The sequence below is a fragment of the Ornithodoros turicata genome, chromosome 1 (genome assembly GCF_037126465.1).
Source record: "Ornithodoros turicata isolate Travis chromosome 1, ASM3712646v1, whole genome shotgun sequence".
In the NCBI taxonomy this organism is placed as follows: Eukaryota; Metazoa; Arthropoda; class Arachnida; order Ixodida; family Argasidae; genus Ornithodoros; species Ornithodoros turicata.
Window position 1 is genome coordinate 9,759,694 of NC_088201.1, and position 19,600 is coordinate 9,779,293.

General features: G+C 46.7%; 1 protein-coding gene across 1 annotated transcript in view; it reads left to right on the plus strand.

Moving 5' to 3' along the window:
- The window catches only part of LOC135377453 (cyclin-dependent kinase 14-like), a 97,878-nt gene extending 80,137 nt beyond the window's left edge, over nt 1-17,741 (plus strand). Inside the window, exons 5-18 of the mRNA XM_064609861.1 lie at nt 1,191-1,414; nt 10,456-10,550; nt 11,282-11,361; nt 11,448-11,542; nt 11,619-11,681; nt 11,896-11,957; nt 12,033-12,094; nt 12,179-12,299; nt 13,603-13,696; nt 13,842-13,905; nt 14,014-14,111; nt 14,206-14,296; nt 15,102-15,218; nt 15,290-17,741. Of these exons, the coding sequence (XP_064465931.1) occupies nt 1,191-1,414; nt 10,456-10,550; nt 11,282-11,361; nt 11,448-11,542; nt 11,619-11,681; nt 11,896-11,957; nt 12,033-12,094; nt 12,179-12,299; nt 13,603-13,696; nt 13,842-13,905; nt 14,014-14,111; nt 14,206-14,296; nt 15,102-15,199 (1,247 nt within the window). The 3' untranslated portion in view covers nt 15,200-15,218; nt 15,290-17,741. The remainder of the gene's footprint in view (nt 1-1,190; nt 1,415-10,455; nt 10,551-11,281; nt 11,362-11,447; nt 11,543-11,618; nt 11,682-11,895; nt 11,958-12,032; nt 12,095-12,178; nt 12,300-13,602; nt 13,697-13,841; nt 13,906-14,013; nt 14,112-14,205; nt 14,297-15,101; nt 15,219-15,289) is intronic.
- Nucleotides 17,742-19,600: the final 1,859 nt, after the last annotated feature.

Genomic DNA, 19,600 nt, shown 5'->3' on the forward strand with positions numbered 1-19,600 from the left:
TTCCGATTACACGACAAAGCGCACGAGACTTTCAGCGTCATGAATGATACTGTGTGGTAACGCTTGTGATATCACAATCATATAGTTTAGCCTTGGATGTGGAAACGTCATTTCTGGGACCCACGCCGTCTGTGTGTACAGTGGGATTTGCGCGCCGGATCCGTAATACTCGTGCCACGTCTGACAGTTCCCTTTGTTTAAACAGATCGCGTATTTGTCTTCCTGGATCCTGTCCAGGATTGCTTTGATTACTGCCACACTCAGGCTCACACAGCGTTCTTGTCAAGATTGAGGCATTGGATGATTTATTAGTCGCCCGCGCTCTTCTTTGCCGGTCATAAATATAATTGACGAGATCGTGGTTGGGTGATTAGTGCGGAGTACGTTTACCTTCTGTCTTATCCCTGTGTCTTATCTGCCTAGTTTATCCTCTGCTATACTGCTTGTACGTGAACGGCATTTTGTTTTACCCTGCACTCTTAAAAATGAACTTCACCACATAGCACGCTCCTAGCCAACCATCATCCCGAATGACAACGTTCTCGCCCCTGATTTGTTGAAAACGGGAGGCGGAGCCTATCTTGTGCTATTATGCACGGCACAGAATAGGCTCCGCCTCCCGTTTTCAACAAATCAGGGGCGAGAACGTGTTCATTCGGGATGATGGTTGGCTAGGAGCGTGCTATGTGGTGGAGTTCAGTTTTAAGGGTGTGGGAGATCTCAGAATGGACCTTCCAAACGACATATCCTGCATTGTTCTACTCTACACGCTTAAAAATGAACTTCACCGCATAGCACGCTCCTAGCCAACCATCATCTCAAGTGATATCGTTATCTGCCCTGATTTGTTGAAAACGGGGGGTACGCCTTTTTTGTGACAATTATGAACCGCATAAGTGTCACAGAAAAGGCGTACGCCCCCCGTTTTCAACAAATCGGGGCAGATAACGATATCCTTTGAGATGATGGTTGGCTAGGAGCGTGCTATGCGGTGAAGTTCATTTTTAAGAGTGTAGAGCTGACATACAGTGACCAAATTGAGTCAGTCGAATCTCTATGTAAAAAAGAAAGAAAAATAATAATAATAATAACTCGTGTAACGTACTGCACGCAGCTGTGTTCTGCGTCAAATAAGAACTGAGATCAACCTTTACTGACCCAGTAATGTGCATTCAACTTAATTGCACCAGGCGGTAGCGGGTTGAACAGCAGCCATGGACATGCCAAGCCCGCGGGGGGCGCCTGGCCGCGACCTGCACCGCACAGTAGCAGCTTCGACGAGTGCACCTCCATCGAGTACCGACAGCTGCCCCCAGCCAAGCCTCGACGCAAGCCCCCGAGGCCCAAGTCCGAGATCTTCTTCTCTCAAGACAAGGCCATCAAAACACCGCGCTGTCCGTCTATGGTGTTTGAGGTAGGAATTTTTCCACAAAGTTTCATCAACATCGCTTTCTGTGGGGGCCTCATAATGAAACGGGGGGGTGTTTTTGCTCGTTCTAAAAGTGGGTGAAGCCCCGTCGAGGCTCTGGGCAGCGAACGCTATCCTCGATTCACTGTTACTTGTTCATCCATTCCGCGCGTGTCTGGTTTCCTTGGACGTGATGCGCGCTATAGGCAGCCTTCCCAGTGCACCTTTGTTCGCGCGGACGTATATATAGAATGTTATTGGAGTTGAGTCTGCTGTGCAGTATCTTGGTGTTATTTGTGTCCCTCGCTAACAGGGCACTTCGGTATCTGTGTAGGAGTGGCGGTGCGACTCCGACAAACAAGGTAAATCTGCGTAGGCGTTGTTGCTTCCTATCTGTATTCGCTTCTTCGAAGTAGTGGTGGGGCGTACCGCGGGGAACCCATGTATAGCAACAGGCTCTACTCGACTCCTATGCTATACAGGTACGCTTTCGGTTTACAGCTCCTTTACACGGGCTCAGAAGCTTCGTATGGCGTGAAAGATGGGACTCTCTTGGGCTCTATCCTGTCCTGACCGAGTTCGGTCTATAAAAAGTATAAAGAAAGCTTGGGCGCTCGTTGAAACGGGTGTCTGCTACCGCGGTCGCTGGACGTCACTGAGGCACAAGAACTAGCGAGAGGGCAGCGCAGGTTGGGAACCTCCGTCCAACCGTCAAAAACGCCAGAAGATTCAAATGTAATACCTGTTCCATAAGCTTGGTTACCGTGTTGTTGCTACGAGTAACCATCTTTCTGTCTCCGTAATTACGAATATCGACTTCTCGTTGCTCCATAGATCGAAATGTGGGTGATGTCAAAGCCCAAGCACGGTGCTGGGTCGCGTTTGTTTTTCTTGCCTGGGCGAACACGCAAAGGTCGCATTCCGCGTTGCTCGCCGTAAAGTGTCGTCAAAACATGTGGTCGCTTCCTGGCGACGCAGCCGTAACCTCATTTGCATCGGGTGGAGATTGCAGCGAATGCCAAATGGTGTTGCTGTTTCGGGCGATGTATGTTTGATACCACGCTGGAAAGAGGTCCCTCTGCTCTCATGCCGGTGTAAACGCCCGGCTTTAGTGCCGACTGTCGGTTATCTAAAGAACCCAATAGCACGAGATGGGAGATGGGGTATTGTCGAACTTACGTATTAGTTACGAGGAACTGAAGAAAATGTCAAATTGAGAGGGTAGCCTATAAAGGGTGTTCGAGAAACACAGCTCTCTGTTGCCCTGGTTGGTCCTCTTGGTCAGCATCACCTGACTACGGTGATGACGTGGCCGACGTTTAATGTGGTGACACCGTTAACTCCCAAGGAAGCGAGACGAAAGCATTGTAACGTCACAGTATAGCCCTATAGGATTAGGCGCAACCAGAAATGTTGTTTTAAATCCTAATTCCTAACTGATTATTTATACTGGACTCGGAAGCACTGTAGCTACCGTATTTTCACGCGTATTAGCCGCGGCTTATGCGAGATTTTTTGTTTTCGCGGACGCTCTGCGGCTTATGCGCGGGTGCGGCTTATCTGATGACTATCTTTCCCTGGTATTTTCCCAATACCCTGGACGAAACGAAAGAGCAGACAGTGCGTCAGTGCGTCATGTTTTTCGGAACAGGACCGCCCTGCCATTGCACGAACAATACCGAACAGGGACGAGTCCATATTCGAGTGGTCTGACCTTCCGGATACATTCCCCACGTGAATCATGTCTTCTGGAACATGTCTTAGTGAGCCGCTCTGTAACATTTCTGATGTTAGCCTTTTTTCTGTCGAATAAATGATACCTGTTTTCATAGCGATAAAGTCTGCATTGATTTTGTATGTGCATCACTGGTTTAGCGCACAAAGCTGTCGCGTCGTATTACCCGCGGCTTATCTGCGAGTGCGGCTTATCTGCAAAAAAATTTTCAAAATGTATCTAAAAACGAGTCCTGCGGCTTATCTGCGGTGCGGCTAATACGCGTGAAGATACGGTACTTCGTGCAGGAGACTACACCAGCTGTTACAAGATGATCCCACTATTGCGGAAGGTTTGACTTGGCGTTGCACAAAAAAAAACTCTGTCTGTCCAAGCACCATAAAAAAGAAAAAGAAAAAAAAAGAAAAACAGAGAGAAAAACGTCATTGCATGATTATGGCAGGCCAAGTCTTACCCTTGAGCGCGGAGTGTGCTTTGCTCCGCTTCGCCAACACGGATTCACGGTCCACTGCCATTTCGAAAGGAGAACCTTCCACACGCGGGCGTATATACTGCTATCTTGTTTATTTATTTATTTATTGAAGTGGGAGGTCGGAATCAAACGAAACGAGGAAAGAGAGAGCTTGAGGTGATGCGAGTTTTTAGGCTATTTGCTTCGGTTTCCCCGATACCCGCCGTTATCGGTTCCTTAGGCCGGACAAAGCCCATGAGAAGATCGACCGGTTTCAATTGCCCGCTCTCGCCCTCTCAATTATTTTCTTCGCGTTCCTGAAAGTTTCGAAGCGGAAAGAATCTTTGCCGGAGAAGCAAAACCCAGGTTCCTCCTCCGTCCATCCGAATCGTTGCGAGAAAACGTTTCGCACTCTTATGATTGAGATTGAAGTGACCGTATATAGCGAAAAGGCGTAATCTTCATTTGCGACCGTTCTTGTACCGTCCAAGAAGAGCCTTTTGGAAGGCGACAGCCAAGCGTCTAACTCTCACATTTGTCTGTTTCCATCTCATCACCCATAAGAGTGAAATAGCCTTATCTCGCCTAATGGTTGCCCCCGCAGTTACCACGCAGACTTCCTGTTACCTCGTTAAGCCCAAAATAAACAGTCGTATCATCGACGCGTTATCAGATTGGTTTCGGAGCTTCCTGATCGTGCGGGTGAGGGTTAAAAACGTGTCGCCATGCTGACGAGTGGGGCCTCACACTACAGCAAGGGTCTCAAACACGGGGGCCTGCAATGAGCTATCTGCGGCCCGAGGGCCCTTGACCACGGAAATGAAGCAAGCTGCCCTCTCAACAGATTTAACGAAAAACTAGGAATCTAACCAGACTTTCAGGAATTCTTTTTACCGTTGCCCTGGCGTAGTGCTGCCCGTGTCCATGTTAGGCAGCACATACCTACGGCACTTCTTGTGGCTCGTGAACCTCAGCATTAAGTTACGGTCACAGCAACCTCGTCTTCGCGTGCACGCTGGTAGACTATCACTGTAACTAATGCGAAGAATTAAGATGAGCTCATTTTAATCCCTCGCACAAGAATAGGAGAAGCTTATGGGAGGGTTTATTAGGGAAGCTTAACAAGAGCTTATAGGAGAAGCAGCTTCTTCCGGTGTCATCAGCGGGAAATTACAAAGGTATGGAGGGGAAGGTGGCGGAACTGTAATATACGAGGGCCATTGTATTTTTTTTTTAATGAGTCATATCATAGTAGCAAACCCGAAACCATGCGGTGTCAATAGGGTCACCTTGCTGTTTCACACTGGTTTTCCCATTTCCTTTTACAAGTTGAAACTGTATGCAAAGGAAACAATACGGTACGTAAATACGGGATCATTTCTGCGTTCCTGAACAGTCGTCTTTCATATTTTCAGCACCCAAGTTGTAAAGGTGGCTTACTCATTTCTGGGTGTGTCAAGCGCAGTTTTTCTCTACTGAATTTTTCTGTAGTGAGAGCAGTACTATTTTTAGATGTGATGTGGGCAGGCATTGCCTTTTTCCCATCCTATACAGTTGGCAATTCAAACTACACCGCTCCTGTTCTTTGTGTAAATTTCTATTTTATCGTATTTCGTGGTAATTATAGTCATTTCATTTCTGTGCGGCCCTCTATGATGTGCTCTAAGGTCAGTGCGGCCCGCGACTCGACTCGACTCGACTCGACTCGACTCGAGTTTGAGGCTTTTGCACTAGAGCGTGTCAGAAGTGTGCTTATGAGGGCGTCTCCAGCAGATCTGCTCTAAGGCGTGGTCCCCCGGCGCGTGCTAGTATACTGTTATGGCCTTCTCATTTCCGTGTGTGTTACAACTCACACGAGACGATGTTGTAGCGTCAACGCGCCACAGGCTACGGGGGTCTCCTGTCGTTAGTAAATCCTGGCCCCTTTATGGAGGCAGGAGACGTTGGATTACAGTGCGCTACGTCGTGCACGGTAATCATGTCTAAACTCATCTGGAGCGCCCACAGGCAAGTATTTGTACTTTACTCTGATACATTCAGATACGCTGTTAAAACATGCGCGGAAAAAGGGTACAAAGGTCGCGCACCGTCACCGATTCTCGTACGTCTCTTTGTTGCGGGGGCATCCCAAGGAAATCGTAGGAACACGCTCAGAGTTATAGATGAGCACCGTGTCTCCATAGGAAAACCCCTACACCACGACACAAACCTCGGCATGTGTATGTAGAATAGAGTGAGGAATTGTAGTTCAGTGCCTTGTCGTCCGTCCGTCGTTCCCCGAGCACTAGCGGTTGTCCTATTTTTAATTATGTGTATTGTAGTACCAGTGCAGTACAACTTACCGGGAGAAGTCAAAGCCCGCCGTTCTGTGTAGAGCCACATAGGGTTCTGCAGAGGTTGCATATGTGTGACTACAAATCTCCATTGCAAAGTTTACCATGATTCAATAGGCGAAGGGCACAAAAAAGGACGGAGCGGTAGAGGTGTGCAATTTGTACTTTACTTGAGCCTTCCGGAACTGTTATCGTGAACACTTTCTGATGTAACTAAAACTAGGTATTAGTGAGTTTTAGTATATCATACGCCATCCCTTACGTATACATAAAGGCGACAGCGTACGTTGTACTAAAACTCACTATTATCTCCAAAGTGCTGGCGACTGTACCTTTCCCGTCTAAAAGGAGCGTGGAGGACTCAGTGGGAGGACATGGTTATTTGACAGGAAATCCAATTTATCCACTTTTAGACTGTGTGTATGGCCTATTCATTCTGGCGTTGATACACGATCTAAGATTGATATCATGTATGCTCCTGATGGTTTCCAGCCTTTTGTGCCAAGTCAGTTGGCACTGTTTCTGTGTGACGTCGCGTGCGTTGTGCCATAGCTATGGTTGTGCGCACGGAGGGCACCAGGAGTCGTATCTTACTCTTCTTACTGTGTGCGGAGGAGAAACGTCCCCTTTGAATGACTAACGGCATACCGGAATCAGAAACCTGCAGAGGAGTTGGAAGCGGATCTCCGAGAACCGCTTCCGTTTCGTCAGTCTTGATGGTCGCATAGCCATTCGGTGGCACGCGACCAAGCTAATGACACTCGCTTCTCGCAGTGGCACTTTACAACGTCATCAGACGTAATCATCCCCGCGCGTCTATAAAACGAACTACACGGTGTACAGGTAATCCGCAGTTCGTCTTCGAACACGATGAACCAATCGGGCGTTAAGCAGGTGTATGCCGAGAACGCTAGGGGTGCAGAAGCAAAGGAGAATTGTCCTTCATGTGTCGTTGAAAGGAAAACGTCAGTAATGATGGGAACGAGCTGCAGTGAACCCTCGTTATTATGACCATGGTCGTTCCCGAAAATTTTGGTCATAATGCGGAATTGTCATTAACGGGGGGGGGGGGGGGGCGATTTGTAGAGGTTTCACAGTATTGTTCCCGAAGAGTATGGTCGTAAAGCGCGTATGTCGGATTATCGGGGGTCATATTAACGAGGGTTCACTGTATAGCATATTATATTTCGATGCCGGAAACCGATAAGGAAATCTCAAGGCACTCGGCAACTCGAATAGAAGTACCTCTTTTTTTCTTCCGCTAAACGTCCGACTCACCTCACTCACGGTGTTGCTGTCACCTCAAATTATGCGGTCCGTTACAGACAAACTGTTCGTTCGATACACGCGCGCTTATACGATGCTGCTCACGTAAATTATGAAAGTACCGGGTTGTGAGGTCTGTTGGCGCATATTTTCAATCGCAGATGTACGGGTCTGGGCCCCTAAAAATGTTCGGCGTCCCCAGAAGCGTTCACCTGCGCTGCCCCAAATGACGCCTCTGCCCAGCGCACCAGCCGCCAAACCATACCTCTGGTTTCCCCACTTAGATGCAAGAGGTGGTTATTAAAATTGTCGCACGGGCGCCTGTTTGTCGCCCGTCTTCATTTCGACTGCCGTGGGTAACTTCCACGCAACCGAAATAAAGCATCTTCTTGGTTGCCGCTCGGGACCGAGTGTCGCCGACCGACCGGGCTGTTCTGTGGCGCATTGCCAACAAGGGATGTCCCGTTTCTAGCGTCATCTTCGCGAATCTGCTGTCTCTCATTTTCCTCTCTGAAGTCGCACACTGACGTCATGCTGCTGACTGCACCGCTGCACCCTCGGAATTAGTGGCACCCTCATTTTGTCATCTGCGTACATGCGCACGGCATTTCTTGGTACATGTATCAAGTGGGTCGTCTTGAGGGCTTCTCGCAGGACGCACGTCTTGTTCGCGGGAAACGGGGGAACATAGTTACGCGTGTCTGAAGGTTGTGCGAAATATGATGGGACCCACTGAGGACGTTCGTTAAAATGTTAAAGAGTTGAATCTTATATTGAAATAGCTAAAAAGCAGTTCTCGTTTCGTAGCTGTTTCTCCGTTGCGCTTTCTCGACCTGGCTCCCATTCAGTACAGTGCTGGACAAAAGTTTACGGAACACGCTAGCAGTGAGGGAGACCCTACGGACATATGCCTAGGTAACCTAGTCACCTCTTTGCAAGTCAGTACGGCACCATTCGTTGCTAGCGTGTGCCGGAGTGTGTTCCGTAAAATTTCGTCCAGCACTCTACAATAGTAGAAGCCAGATGGTGACTCTAATCAGATTTAAAGGGGGCATTTATTTAAATACATTAAAATCGATTGCGAGTTTTGAGGCTCGACGTTTCAGCCAGCAGCAGATCATTACGTGCACTAATTTGGTGCTTCTAGACTGTTTTGATTGCGATACCATGTAATGCGTAACTGAATCTGCACACCCAGCTGTTATCTGTTGTGTCGAGCCAGTGCTGAAGCTTTATTTTCTAACCACGAGTCCCGGCTTTTGGAACATTTTTGCACCCAGAGGGAGGGTCCCATTTTACGAGTTAGTTTTCGCTTCCAATGTGTACTCCGCTGTGATTGACATCTTGATGGCCGTATTCGCTAACGTACTGTTCTGTGTGGAACAAACCCTCCTCCGTACACACGTCAGCTGTCTCTTTGCCGGCTTCCGAAGAACTCTTTGGAGAGTCGCCCAAACGATAATTCGCAATATGTGCCATCTTTCGTAGTTTGTATCCAGTTCGAACGGATTTGTCTTTGACGAAGCAGTACATAGACGTGTCAGCCAAGCAACGTTTGGTAGTGCTTTTGCCAAGCCAACTGCGAGGAAGCCTATTAGCGAGAACCGTTGTGTAAATACGGAGCATAAAGGTGCCATTTGTGCGTGCCGGCGACTTTGTTGTGGTGCTCTTCCGGGAACATGTTGCTTCAGCTGGCGGAGCGAGGTGCGGCCGCTATCTGCGCGGCGCCCGTCATCGTAGACGCCCTTCCTGCAGTCTCTCTTTCGCCGAGACATGCAAGCCGTCATCGCCGAGACTGGCGCACGAGACGTTGTCCAGACTTCGTCGTGCTACGAGTCGTTGACGATCTCGCGCTCTCGATTCCTCCACGGCAGATTGGGTTCCTGAGATCGGCGGCGCTCGTGCTCTGGAGAGTCCCCCGTTGAACAACGTTGGCCGTGGTTCTCTGTGTCCCGGAGCTGTGGCGCGCGACAGGCATCGGGCCATCATGGGCCCGATGACACTTTTCAGATTTACAATGTGTGGAAGCGGGAAGTCGCACGTTCCGTGTAAGACTCGCACAAGGCTTCCATCGCGTCAGAAAAAGGTAGGATTCGCAGCTTTTGGGACTTTTTTGAAGCGACTGTCTTCTGACTTGTGTGATTGCGAGCTGTCCTCACTGTTGTGTCCGAGTGATCGCGTCCAGCGATACAGTGCTTTTGGGCATGCTATTATAGTTGCCGAAAAAGTCGTTATTCTGATGAAAGGGATTCGTTGCTGCCCAGCCTGTGGCGAGCGTACGGCCGCCCTTACGACATACTGTGTATGATTCCTATCCTCTCGTGTTACTAAGACATTCGCGTGACGTTTCTTTTCTTCTTTTTTTCGGAATGCGGTCTTCGTTGGAGTATTCGAAGTTCAGCGAGCGCCATGGAAACTTTCCTAGAGTGGTGATTTTTTCTTCTCTTTTTTTTTTTTTTTTTTTGTCCCGGCGTGGTAGAAATGGAGCAGCGACGCATTGCTAAACGCCCTTCGAGATGCCTGCCTCTCTCGCCCCCGTCATTAAGGAAGATGCCTTGTCAAACTGTCTGCAGGTGCAGGATAGACAGCTGTCTTGAGTGTCTGACATGTCAAGGTTGTTTATACGGTCCTCACAGATGGACGGAGCACGTTCTTAGGCAGGCGTCTACTTGACATCAGTGCTGTAGTTGAATCTTCTTCTTCTTAATTTTTTTTTTTTTTTCGAGCACGTTATCCGAGTTATGCATTGCAGAACGAATTACCATTGCCACTCCTCCCCAAGTATTTTATGAAGTTTATTCATGTATTAAGCAGTTATCTAGTTTATTAAGCAGCCTTGTAGTAGTAATATGGCACATACTATTACTTTAGTTTGTGCAGAGAAAGGTGGGGAGAGGTGATTCGTCGGAATATAGACTTTGGACACTGTAGACTGAAAAAGCCCACGCAGCTAGAATGGTAGTTGGTCTATTGGGCGTGATGTTTTTGCATAAATCATGACTGCATAACACATGAAGCACCCCACAAAGTGCACAGGGTGACCATCTGCCTCTTTAGAAAAACAAGTGATGTACAGCTGCTCATATTTGTACGTTGTACGAACCCATCCCACTTCTAAGGAGGAACAATCCTTAACACTACCGTGTAAAGAAGTGTTAACAGAGCTCCATTGTTGAACAAAGGTTCTGTGAGCCTTCTGATAGCCCTGTTGTATGCTGAGGAAGAAGCGGCGTTACTGTACTAACACATGCGTGTTTCACAGGGCACAAATATGACATTTGGCAGGATAGAAGCCTATGTGAGATTGGAACAGCTGGGGGAAGGGTCCTATGCCACAGTGTACAGAGGATTCAGCAAGTAAGTACACCCTTAAGTACGTAAGTAAGTAAGTACGTACTTACTTAAATGTGTAATGGCGGTGAAGCAGTATGCAGCCACTCATTAGTTTCACATAGTTGTGCAAAAATGCATGGTGTTCTCAGGATTTCTTCTGGTGGTGGGGGATGGGCAGGCGGGGGGACTATGGAACGACCACAAGGGTCTAGGGTACATCTGAGTATATAAATCATGACAGCCTGTGAGTAAATAGCACACAATTCCTACAGGTAACCTTCGATCTTCAAGGGGTGGGGGGCACGCCCCCTCCCCTCCCAACAGAATGCCTATGGTATTATTATAGGTATGCCTCTTAACATAGTGGCTGCAGTGTCGGCACAGTTCCCCCTGAAGTCTGCCCAGGACACATACTAACTCGTCCTCCACTTCTTCCTGCTGTCCTCTTTCTATCTGTCCACATCTGTACGCCACTCGTAGCCACGATTGCTTTGCAGCGCTAACACGTAATAAAATATATACAGTAGACTGTATTATGCAGGATTACACGGATGAATTCGTGCATTTTTATAAAGCCAATAAAGATGCGCGAAGTTTTTTTTTGAGGCTCACGTTTCGGCAGCACGTTCGACCATGCCCTATGTCAGTAGAACGTGTTCCGTGCATTTCCTCATTTATCACTATATTTACAAACACAAAACTACCGAAATGTTTTGGTACCTAAGCTAACAAGTCTCAATAATGCTTTCTTGCAGTCTCATGAGTAAAGTGGTAGCTCTAAAGGAAATCAGATTGCAACCTGAAGAGGGCACACCATTCACAGCAATTCGTGAAGGTGAGTTGTCATGCCCGACGTAGAGCAGTGCGTGGGGTGTAGAATGGAATTTGTGGGCAACTCAGACGTTTATAAATTTCTTGCAGCATCCTTACTCCGTGGTCTCAAGCACGCAAACATTGTAACACTTCATGACATCATCCATACGAAAGACACTCTCACCTTTGTTTTTGAATATGTGGTGAGTGAATGTGCCCTTGTCTCATTTTCTTTCGCTTGTTAGTGAGCGGGTAACAATTTTTCTGTATTGCACGCAGCACACTGACTTAAGTCAGTATCTGGAAAAACATCCAGGAGGCTTGAATCCCAAAAATATTAAGGTACGAATGAAAGCATGTCTATTTGGACGGTGCAGTTTGGTTCTCATACAATACGTTACTACTTTTGTTCTGTGATATTTTCTACCAGCTTTGAGAGGGTCCTCGAAAATAGCGGGTTCCGTTCTTTTCTCGTGTTCGTGGGGTTTACATCTTATCTTCACGTAGCGGAATAAACCAAACTACTGCAAAATTTTGTTTCTTCTTTGTTTTTCAGCTGTTTTTGTTCCAGTTACTACGAGGGCTTTCATATTGCCACGAAAAAGTCATTCTTCATAGGTATGTCTGTGGCAGTTTCATGAGCATTGACATTGCACACAATCACATTTCGCACATCTTTGTTGCACTCTGCAGAGACCTGAAGCCACAGAATCTCCTCATCAGTGAACAAGGGGAATTAAAACTTGCAGACTTCGGTATGGCTCAGGCTTTGGTGGTTACTGTCAGCGCTATGAATCAGCTTACCGTAACGTTATTTATGTGCTTTTTATTCTCCCAAGGCCTGGCTCGGGCGAAATCTGTTCCTAGTCGCACCTACTCACATGAGGTGGTAACACTCTGGTATCGACCACCGGATGTTCTCCTAGGGTCAACGGACTACTCCACTTCTCTCGACATGTGGTGAGGATTGTGCACTTGTGTCTAGATTAGGGAGCATTAGGTAGAAAAAGTGTGTATTAACTCAGCTATGATTTTGACATAGTATACAAAAATTTAAAGCAAAGTGATAAGCATCTACAAAAACAAAACAACACATCGAAACTATTCAGAAATATATGTAGTAGTGCTGTGTTTTCTCAATGTAAGATTTCTTTATTTTATTTTTTTTTTCTATTCTGTAATCTTCTAATTTAGGGAGCTGAGGCATTTAAAGGGCTGTTTTTGTTGTGATTGCTGAAATATGACATTTATGGGAAACAATGTTTTGTACACAGTGTCTGGTTCCTACTGAGTGTTTTGTTTTCTTCCCACATTTGTTCATTGTACATACTGCGTCTATCATGAACATCCCTCTGCTGAATAATTTGGAAGCTGACTCTATCCGATAACTTTTTATAGCAAACATCTTTGAGACATCGACCAAGATCTGACCAGTGAGTGGCATTTGCATGGGCTCATTAATTAAATAAAAATCCCAACTCCTAAGCTTTACTTCGGATGATTTTGGCACCCGTACTGTAGCAACTGATACCTCTAGCAAAAAAATATTTGGAAAAAGAAAAACTTATTGACACTTAGTGATTGTTTTAGTTTTGGTAATTGGTTTCAGTTTATATATTTCTTGTGCAGAGTACCGCAGAAATGCACTCTTTTGCTCAGCTATCTGGCTCTCAACTGCGTGATATTCTGCCTGGTTCACAGAGGGGTTGGCGGAAGATAAGGAACAGCCGCAAGAGACACTTCGGTGTTCCTCCTCTACCTTACTGGTACACAGCACTCGCGGTGCATTCGTCATCACCATGATAAAATCACACTATCTTGCCAACCCCATGACAGCTGTGAGTGCTGTGTGCCACCGTGTATGAGCTACGCGGATGAACATGCAATTGAGAGCCGGATAGCTGAGCGAGAGCGTGCATTTTTGCGCTACTCCGCGCAGCAAATACATAACCGAAAAGCAATTAATTACAAAAAAAAATATCACTAAGTGTCGCCGTGGCATTTCTCTCGTATATGTTCCACTGAAAGTCCTGATCGCTACGGTATGCAGGTACCGAAAATGTCTGAAGTAAAACTTAAGAGTTTGGGTTTTTATTTAGTTAATGAGAATATGGAAATAAGCCACTCATTGGCCATACCTTGGTTGATGCCTCAAGGACGTCTGCCAGAAAGAAAGGTCTTTGATATCGTTGGCAGTTTCTGAATTATTCCGCTGGGGAATTTCCGGGACACACCCGGTATACCATGCTTATGTTATTTCCAGGGGTGTCGGATGCATCTTTGTGGAAATGATTACCGGTGCAGCAGCATTTCCAGGGGTGAAAGACACTACTGATCAGTTAGACAAAATCTGGAAGGTGAGAACACCTGTTTTGTGCTTTATGCTGCTTAAATAGTTTCAGTAGTGCAATTCATTGCATACATCATGTAATGCAGCACCAACATGATATGTAGTGTTACAGCACACTTGCTCACCCAGTAACTGATTACATTTATATGTAGATCCTGGGAACACCAACGGAAGAAACTTGGGAAGGTGTCTCGCGGTTCAAAAATTATAAACTACGTAAGTTTTAATCTGTTGCGGCGTTGCTACCGTTGAAAACCAAATGCACTGTTGCTTTCTCATTAAAAAAAAAAAAAAAAGTAATGTGCTCGTGTTCTTGTTATGCAGATAAATTTGGCATGTACCAGGCACAACCCTTAAAGAGTGCATTCCCAAAGGTGGCAGAGATTCCTCAAGCGGATGAAATTGCCAATAGATTCTTACAGGTATAGTAGGATTCGTGCAGCCTCACAGTGTATAATGGCTTCTCCTTCAAACGTGCAATCTTTTCCTCACGTGCCAATTCATTATGACTTCTAGCTTCGACCACAGTGCAGGATATCAGCTGCCGACGGATTAAGGCATCAATATTTCGCAGACATACCACCGCAAGTTTATGATCTCCCAGACCGTAAGTCTCAGAAGTGCTGTCATTGCAGTCTTCTCCAGCTCTTCTTCAGCTGACTCCCCACAATCTGTTAAATTCTGGTTTAGTGGTGTGTGTTGCATGTTACAGTGTTTTGCTGGAGCACAGTCCTTGCACATCTGTTAGCTATTGGAGTATGTTCATTTTATGGAGTACCGTAATTTCATGTATAGTATTAGCCGCGGCTTATGCGCAATTTTTTTTTTTCTCTCACGGGCACTCTGCGGCGTATCTACCGGTGCGGCTTATCTGATGACTTTTTTTTCCCCCGGTATTTTCCCCATACGCCAGTTTTAAGGAAAGGGCCGACAGTGTCTCTGGAACAGCACTGCCCTGCCGATGCACGAACAGTGCGAAACAGGGACGGATCCACATTCAAGTAGATTGATCCTCCTGGTGCATTCCCCCAAGCAGCTTTAACGAAAGTGGTGACACTGATTCGCGTCTTCTGGAAGACCACTGACCCATCAATCTACGAAAAACGCCCAACAAGGGGGCACAATCCGATCTTGGTAGAACTCTAGAACTGACCTCCTTTGTTGTACACTATGCCGATCCCGGAGTATGGACCACAGGGTTCATGGCCTTCTCTACGGTCTCCTTCGTCGCACAAATCAGTCGTATTGTATTGACCGCGGCTTGTCTGCCAGAAAATGTTCAAAATGTTCCTGAAAACACGTCCTGCGGCTTTTCTGCGGTGCGGCTTATACGCGTGAGATTACGGTACTTCCTGCAGAGGCTTTGCTGTACGGCACGGTAGTTTTCTGAGAAAACCACAACCGCTTTGCAGAGGCCTCTATATTCACAATTCCTGGTTGTAAACTTAGTCCAGAGACCTACAATCTCCCCATGTCTGTGATGAAGGCAGCAGCCAAACTGCGACGTTAACTGTGATACAACAATCTAGGTACGTCAGTCATTGACCGATTCTGAGGTGCGTCGTGGAGCCATTTAATGACCTACTCCTTTTTATTTCAGGCCACCTCCCCTCCACCATACACGATTGATTCTCATTTTAAACTGATGCTGTTGTCTAGATGATACGTTTGTACATTTACACCTCGACGTCTGCTCCGGCCATCATGTAAAAACGACATCCATCCACGGCTGCTCGGAAAGCGGCATGATTCTCGTAGAGGATGGTGCCCTCGGAGCATCGGAGCGATCACGTTCAACTGCAACACTGGACAGATAATGCTTTGTTGGAACTTTCGCGTGTCTATGGGAACATTCCCGCCCCCCCTCCCTCCCTCTCTGGGAAATGCACTGTTCTGCCAGAAAAAACAAAGGATGGGAATGCGTGTGTCCGCTTGAGGTTTCTAGCACGTGTGTCTCAAATTCGGAGTGTGTGTGTGTGTGTTTTTAATTTATTTATTCTGCGGGTGTCTATATCTGTGCAGTTGGGGGCTACTGGAGTTGTGCCATGTGAGTGTACAGTACGTATTTCTTTGCTGTTGCTACTCTTGCATCCAGCTTATTATTTAAGGAGGCTGTTGTTAAATAGCGTACGGTTTGGAGACAATTCACTGTGGAAGCTCTCTGTCTCTAGGCAAGATCTCTACATACATATATAGTTGCAGTTCAGTGAAACGCTCTCGGACGTGTTCGGTGTCTCACGATGTCCTCCTGAGCAAGCTGAGCCGCTGACGGAAGGAAAAAAGAAAGCCTGCCATACAAGCTCCATCCAGTGTTTCAGAAACCCAGGGCCCGTTATTTTTGTGACGCCATACTACGTGGCACCTTTTTGACAGAGCTGTAAGCCCTGCATTTAAATCTGTCAGCGCCGAGCAAAAAATTTCCGCACAACTGAGAAACGACTGTTTTTGTGTACACCACACTGTATTGAACACATTGTTTGGTCTATGTTCCTGAGAAGGAACTTTGAATGATGTTCAAAATGGAAATGTTATAGCGTGTCAGCAACACATGTAATATCCTGCCATATCTGGGCCATGCCCTACTCTAGCACCGAAAATTGATTGTCCTATTTTGCGTACGTGGAATAGTTTAAGTTCCGTCCGACGCATGTAACATACCCGGTGTCAGTCGCAACGGCAATGCGGTATTCCAAGAGGCCAGCTGTACATACATTTATATTTTTTAAAGGTAGTTTACTTTTATTTATTGCGGACTTTACTCGCAATGCCATGTAAGCAATTGCAGTAAAGCTCATTCCGGCCTTATTCTTAGAATTTTATCGTGAGAGGTGTCATTATTTCTGAAGAATAGGTATAAAATGAGGTGATTATGTTAGGAATCGTGCTAATGTGCAGTGAGCATTAAATACGAGGGGTGTCCAGCAAGTAAGTTCCGATTAGCTATTAGAAAACAATGGAAACTCGCTTTTAAAATGTTTTTATTTTTCACTGGGTTACGCATATCTCAACTACCTCTCTATGCAGTTTCCACTGTTATTGAGGCACTGGTCATAGTGAGGCATCAGTTTTTGCATCCCTGTATCGTTGGATGAATCTGAAGTGTGGTGGACTAGTATGGCACTGCTTCCTTCACATAATCGTTTTCATGCCTGCGAAAACTGCGGCCTCGACGGAAACGTTTTCAGCGTCTGTTCTTGCAAACTGTTCCTTCGACCACGTGACAAAGTGTCGTCCACTCACAAGGCGTGGGTCCCCGTTGAACGCAGAACCAACGCCGCCTAGGTAGAGAAGGCCTGCTCAATGCCTCCTCTCCCCCCTTCGCCACGTGGACACACAAAGTCAGAATTCGTCGGCTACAGCGATTCGCCGTTCTGCGAATTCACGAACCTACGAATGACTGCAGCGAGCTTCGCAAATGCGTACCTAAAAGTTGGCTAGGTTGGCTGCGGCCGTTGAAAACACAGTCCCGATTGGCTGACTGTTGGGAAGCAGGCTTTCTCTATCTAGTTGGTGTTGCAAGAACCTCCTTATTTGAGAGAGGGACCAAGTGACGTCACTTCACGGGCAGTATGGGAGCTGTCAAACATTTTAAATCTGAAAAAAAATAAAAAAAATAAAAACATGCATCAGCACTATCTAGCTCAAAATGGCGTCTATGACTCTCTAGCGGACAAATGAATTTACAGGTAAGCCTACAATGCCGACTGCAGTCCAGTAGCGCCAGTATTCGCGAACGGAACTTACTTCCTGGACCTGCGCCTCGCACGTTGAGTACGTTGTTTTCTTAGACTGGGTAATGCTGGATTTAAGTTACGTTACAGTCATATATAGATTATGCGGAAAATTGTGCTTCTGGTAGACCTCAATAAGGCAGTGATAACCACGACAAAAAAAAAAAAAAAAGAGATGCTCGCTTTGACACTGGACAGAGTTACACATAAAATGTGCTATCAAAGATGGTACCCCACTGTACTGTACTGGATGAAACATTTTTTGTCTCTGTAGCTGTATGTATCATATTTCTGCAGGATACAGGATTTTCAGAACCACTATTCTTTGTATGCTTTTTAATTTTGTACAATATTTAATATGCTCGAGCTTTGAGCATATCCACGATGATGTCATCTGTAAATGAAGCGGGTGGGGGCGTCACTTTGGGTTTCATGGGCGATGGCTGTAACGAGAAGAACCCGAAAGCCCACCAACCTCCTTGGGGAGTCGCTGGCCAGATTCGGAGGACTGAAGGGAAAACTGCTTCGCGATGGTTGCGATGCGATGCCCACCTGCCATCATCTAAGGTGCATTCAAAATACTTCTTCAGGTTTGTGACATGGATAGGGACGAGCTCATCGCCGTGGCGGCATGTTAGCTTATTTGTAACCGGCGTCACATGTGCGTTGATCGGGTATGGATCCAGTAAGAGTCTACAAGCACCTTGCTTATATAGTATGAGGTTATTAATTTTGAGCTGGTCTGGGAATCCCAACTGGGGAAAAACGGCCACGAGCCGGTCCATATCCTATAGCTGACAACTAAACTACCGCAGGGGGTAGAGCTCAACCCACTTTGTGAGATGATCTACGTGTTAGTGTAACTATCAGCTAAGGTTTCTGGCTGACAGTAGTTTGCAGCAACCACGGCGCCTCGCTCCACGAGGTTTAGCCTTCTGACATACCGGACATGCGTGCATACCGCAGAGCTCCCTTCCTCATTCAAGGCCACATCGCGATACGACATAATACAAGTTTTGCTGCCAGTACCGTAACCTGCCAGCGCAGAGTCATTGAAGTATTTTAGCTTCCTTGGTACCACGATCTGGAAGAGGTTGCAGCCTGCCTCCTCGTCATCTACTTGTGGTACATATCTCCCCCGGAGGCGATTCCCTTTAAGGCATGTGTCCCTCAGTCCATAGGCCCTCAGTCCTATGAGCCTCCAAGCTATTCTCGGGGCTCATGAAGTGTCCCCACCCTAGTAGCACAAAACGTCGCAGAAACGTCTTTATTTGGTCAAATTAGGATAGAAGACGATCAGGACGTCAACGCGACGTCTAGAAGCCGTAATTTATAGTATGTTTATAGGACGCGCCGATTTAACGTTTATAATACGTCTTCGCCATCTCTGTTGAAGAGATATCCTAAAGGAAGACCTCCTGTAAACGTCTTCCGTTCAGGTTTGCAAGACTTACCGAGTTTTCATTTATAATACGTCTTCGCCATCTCTGTTGAAGAGGTAGCCTTAAGGAAGACATCCTGTAAATATCTTCAGTTCATGTTTGCAACACGTATCAACTTTCCATTTATAATACGTCTTCGTCATCTGTGTTCAAGACGTATCTTAGACGAGGACGATTGGTGTGCACTGAGTAAGTTTACTTTCGATGGACCTACTGACTGTCTCAAATCAAAAGCAGTAGGAAACACAGGCGTTGAGTTGACGGTGAGCTAATACTCCCAGAAATTTCCCAATTCAGTGTTGTTTGTGTGCGTAATTGAAATACACTTAGACACCTCACCCCCCATTTTGAATCAGAGGCGGGTCTTGAGTCGGGCGAGTCAGAGAGAATCTTGGAGTCGGTCGAAAATGTCGGAACCGACAAGTTCAGGCATATAGCAGAGCCTCAGAGGACGGCTGGGTTGCCACTATACCAAATCTTTTGTCACTGGCGCAGGGCGCTCACCCACGTGAAGCGTAGGAAGCCCATCCTTGGTGCTCGGGGTATTCGGGGGTGATTCCTCTGCGGGTTTAGTTTTAGTTTTTTAGTTTTTGCACTTGTCGAGCATCACCGGCAAGGCTAAGCCGCCCCGGTCACGTGTACGGTGCAAGCGGGATCTCGCGACCCACTCCACCGAACCGCCCCAGAGGAAACGGAACGCGTGCCTGGTGATGACAGTACGGATTAGTGGTGGCGGCG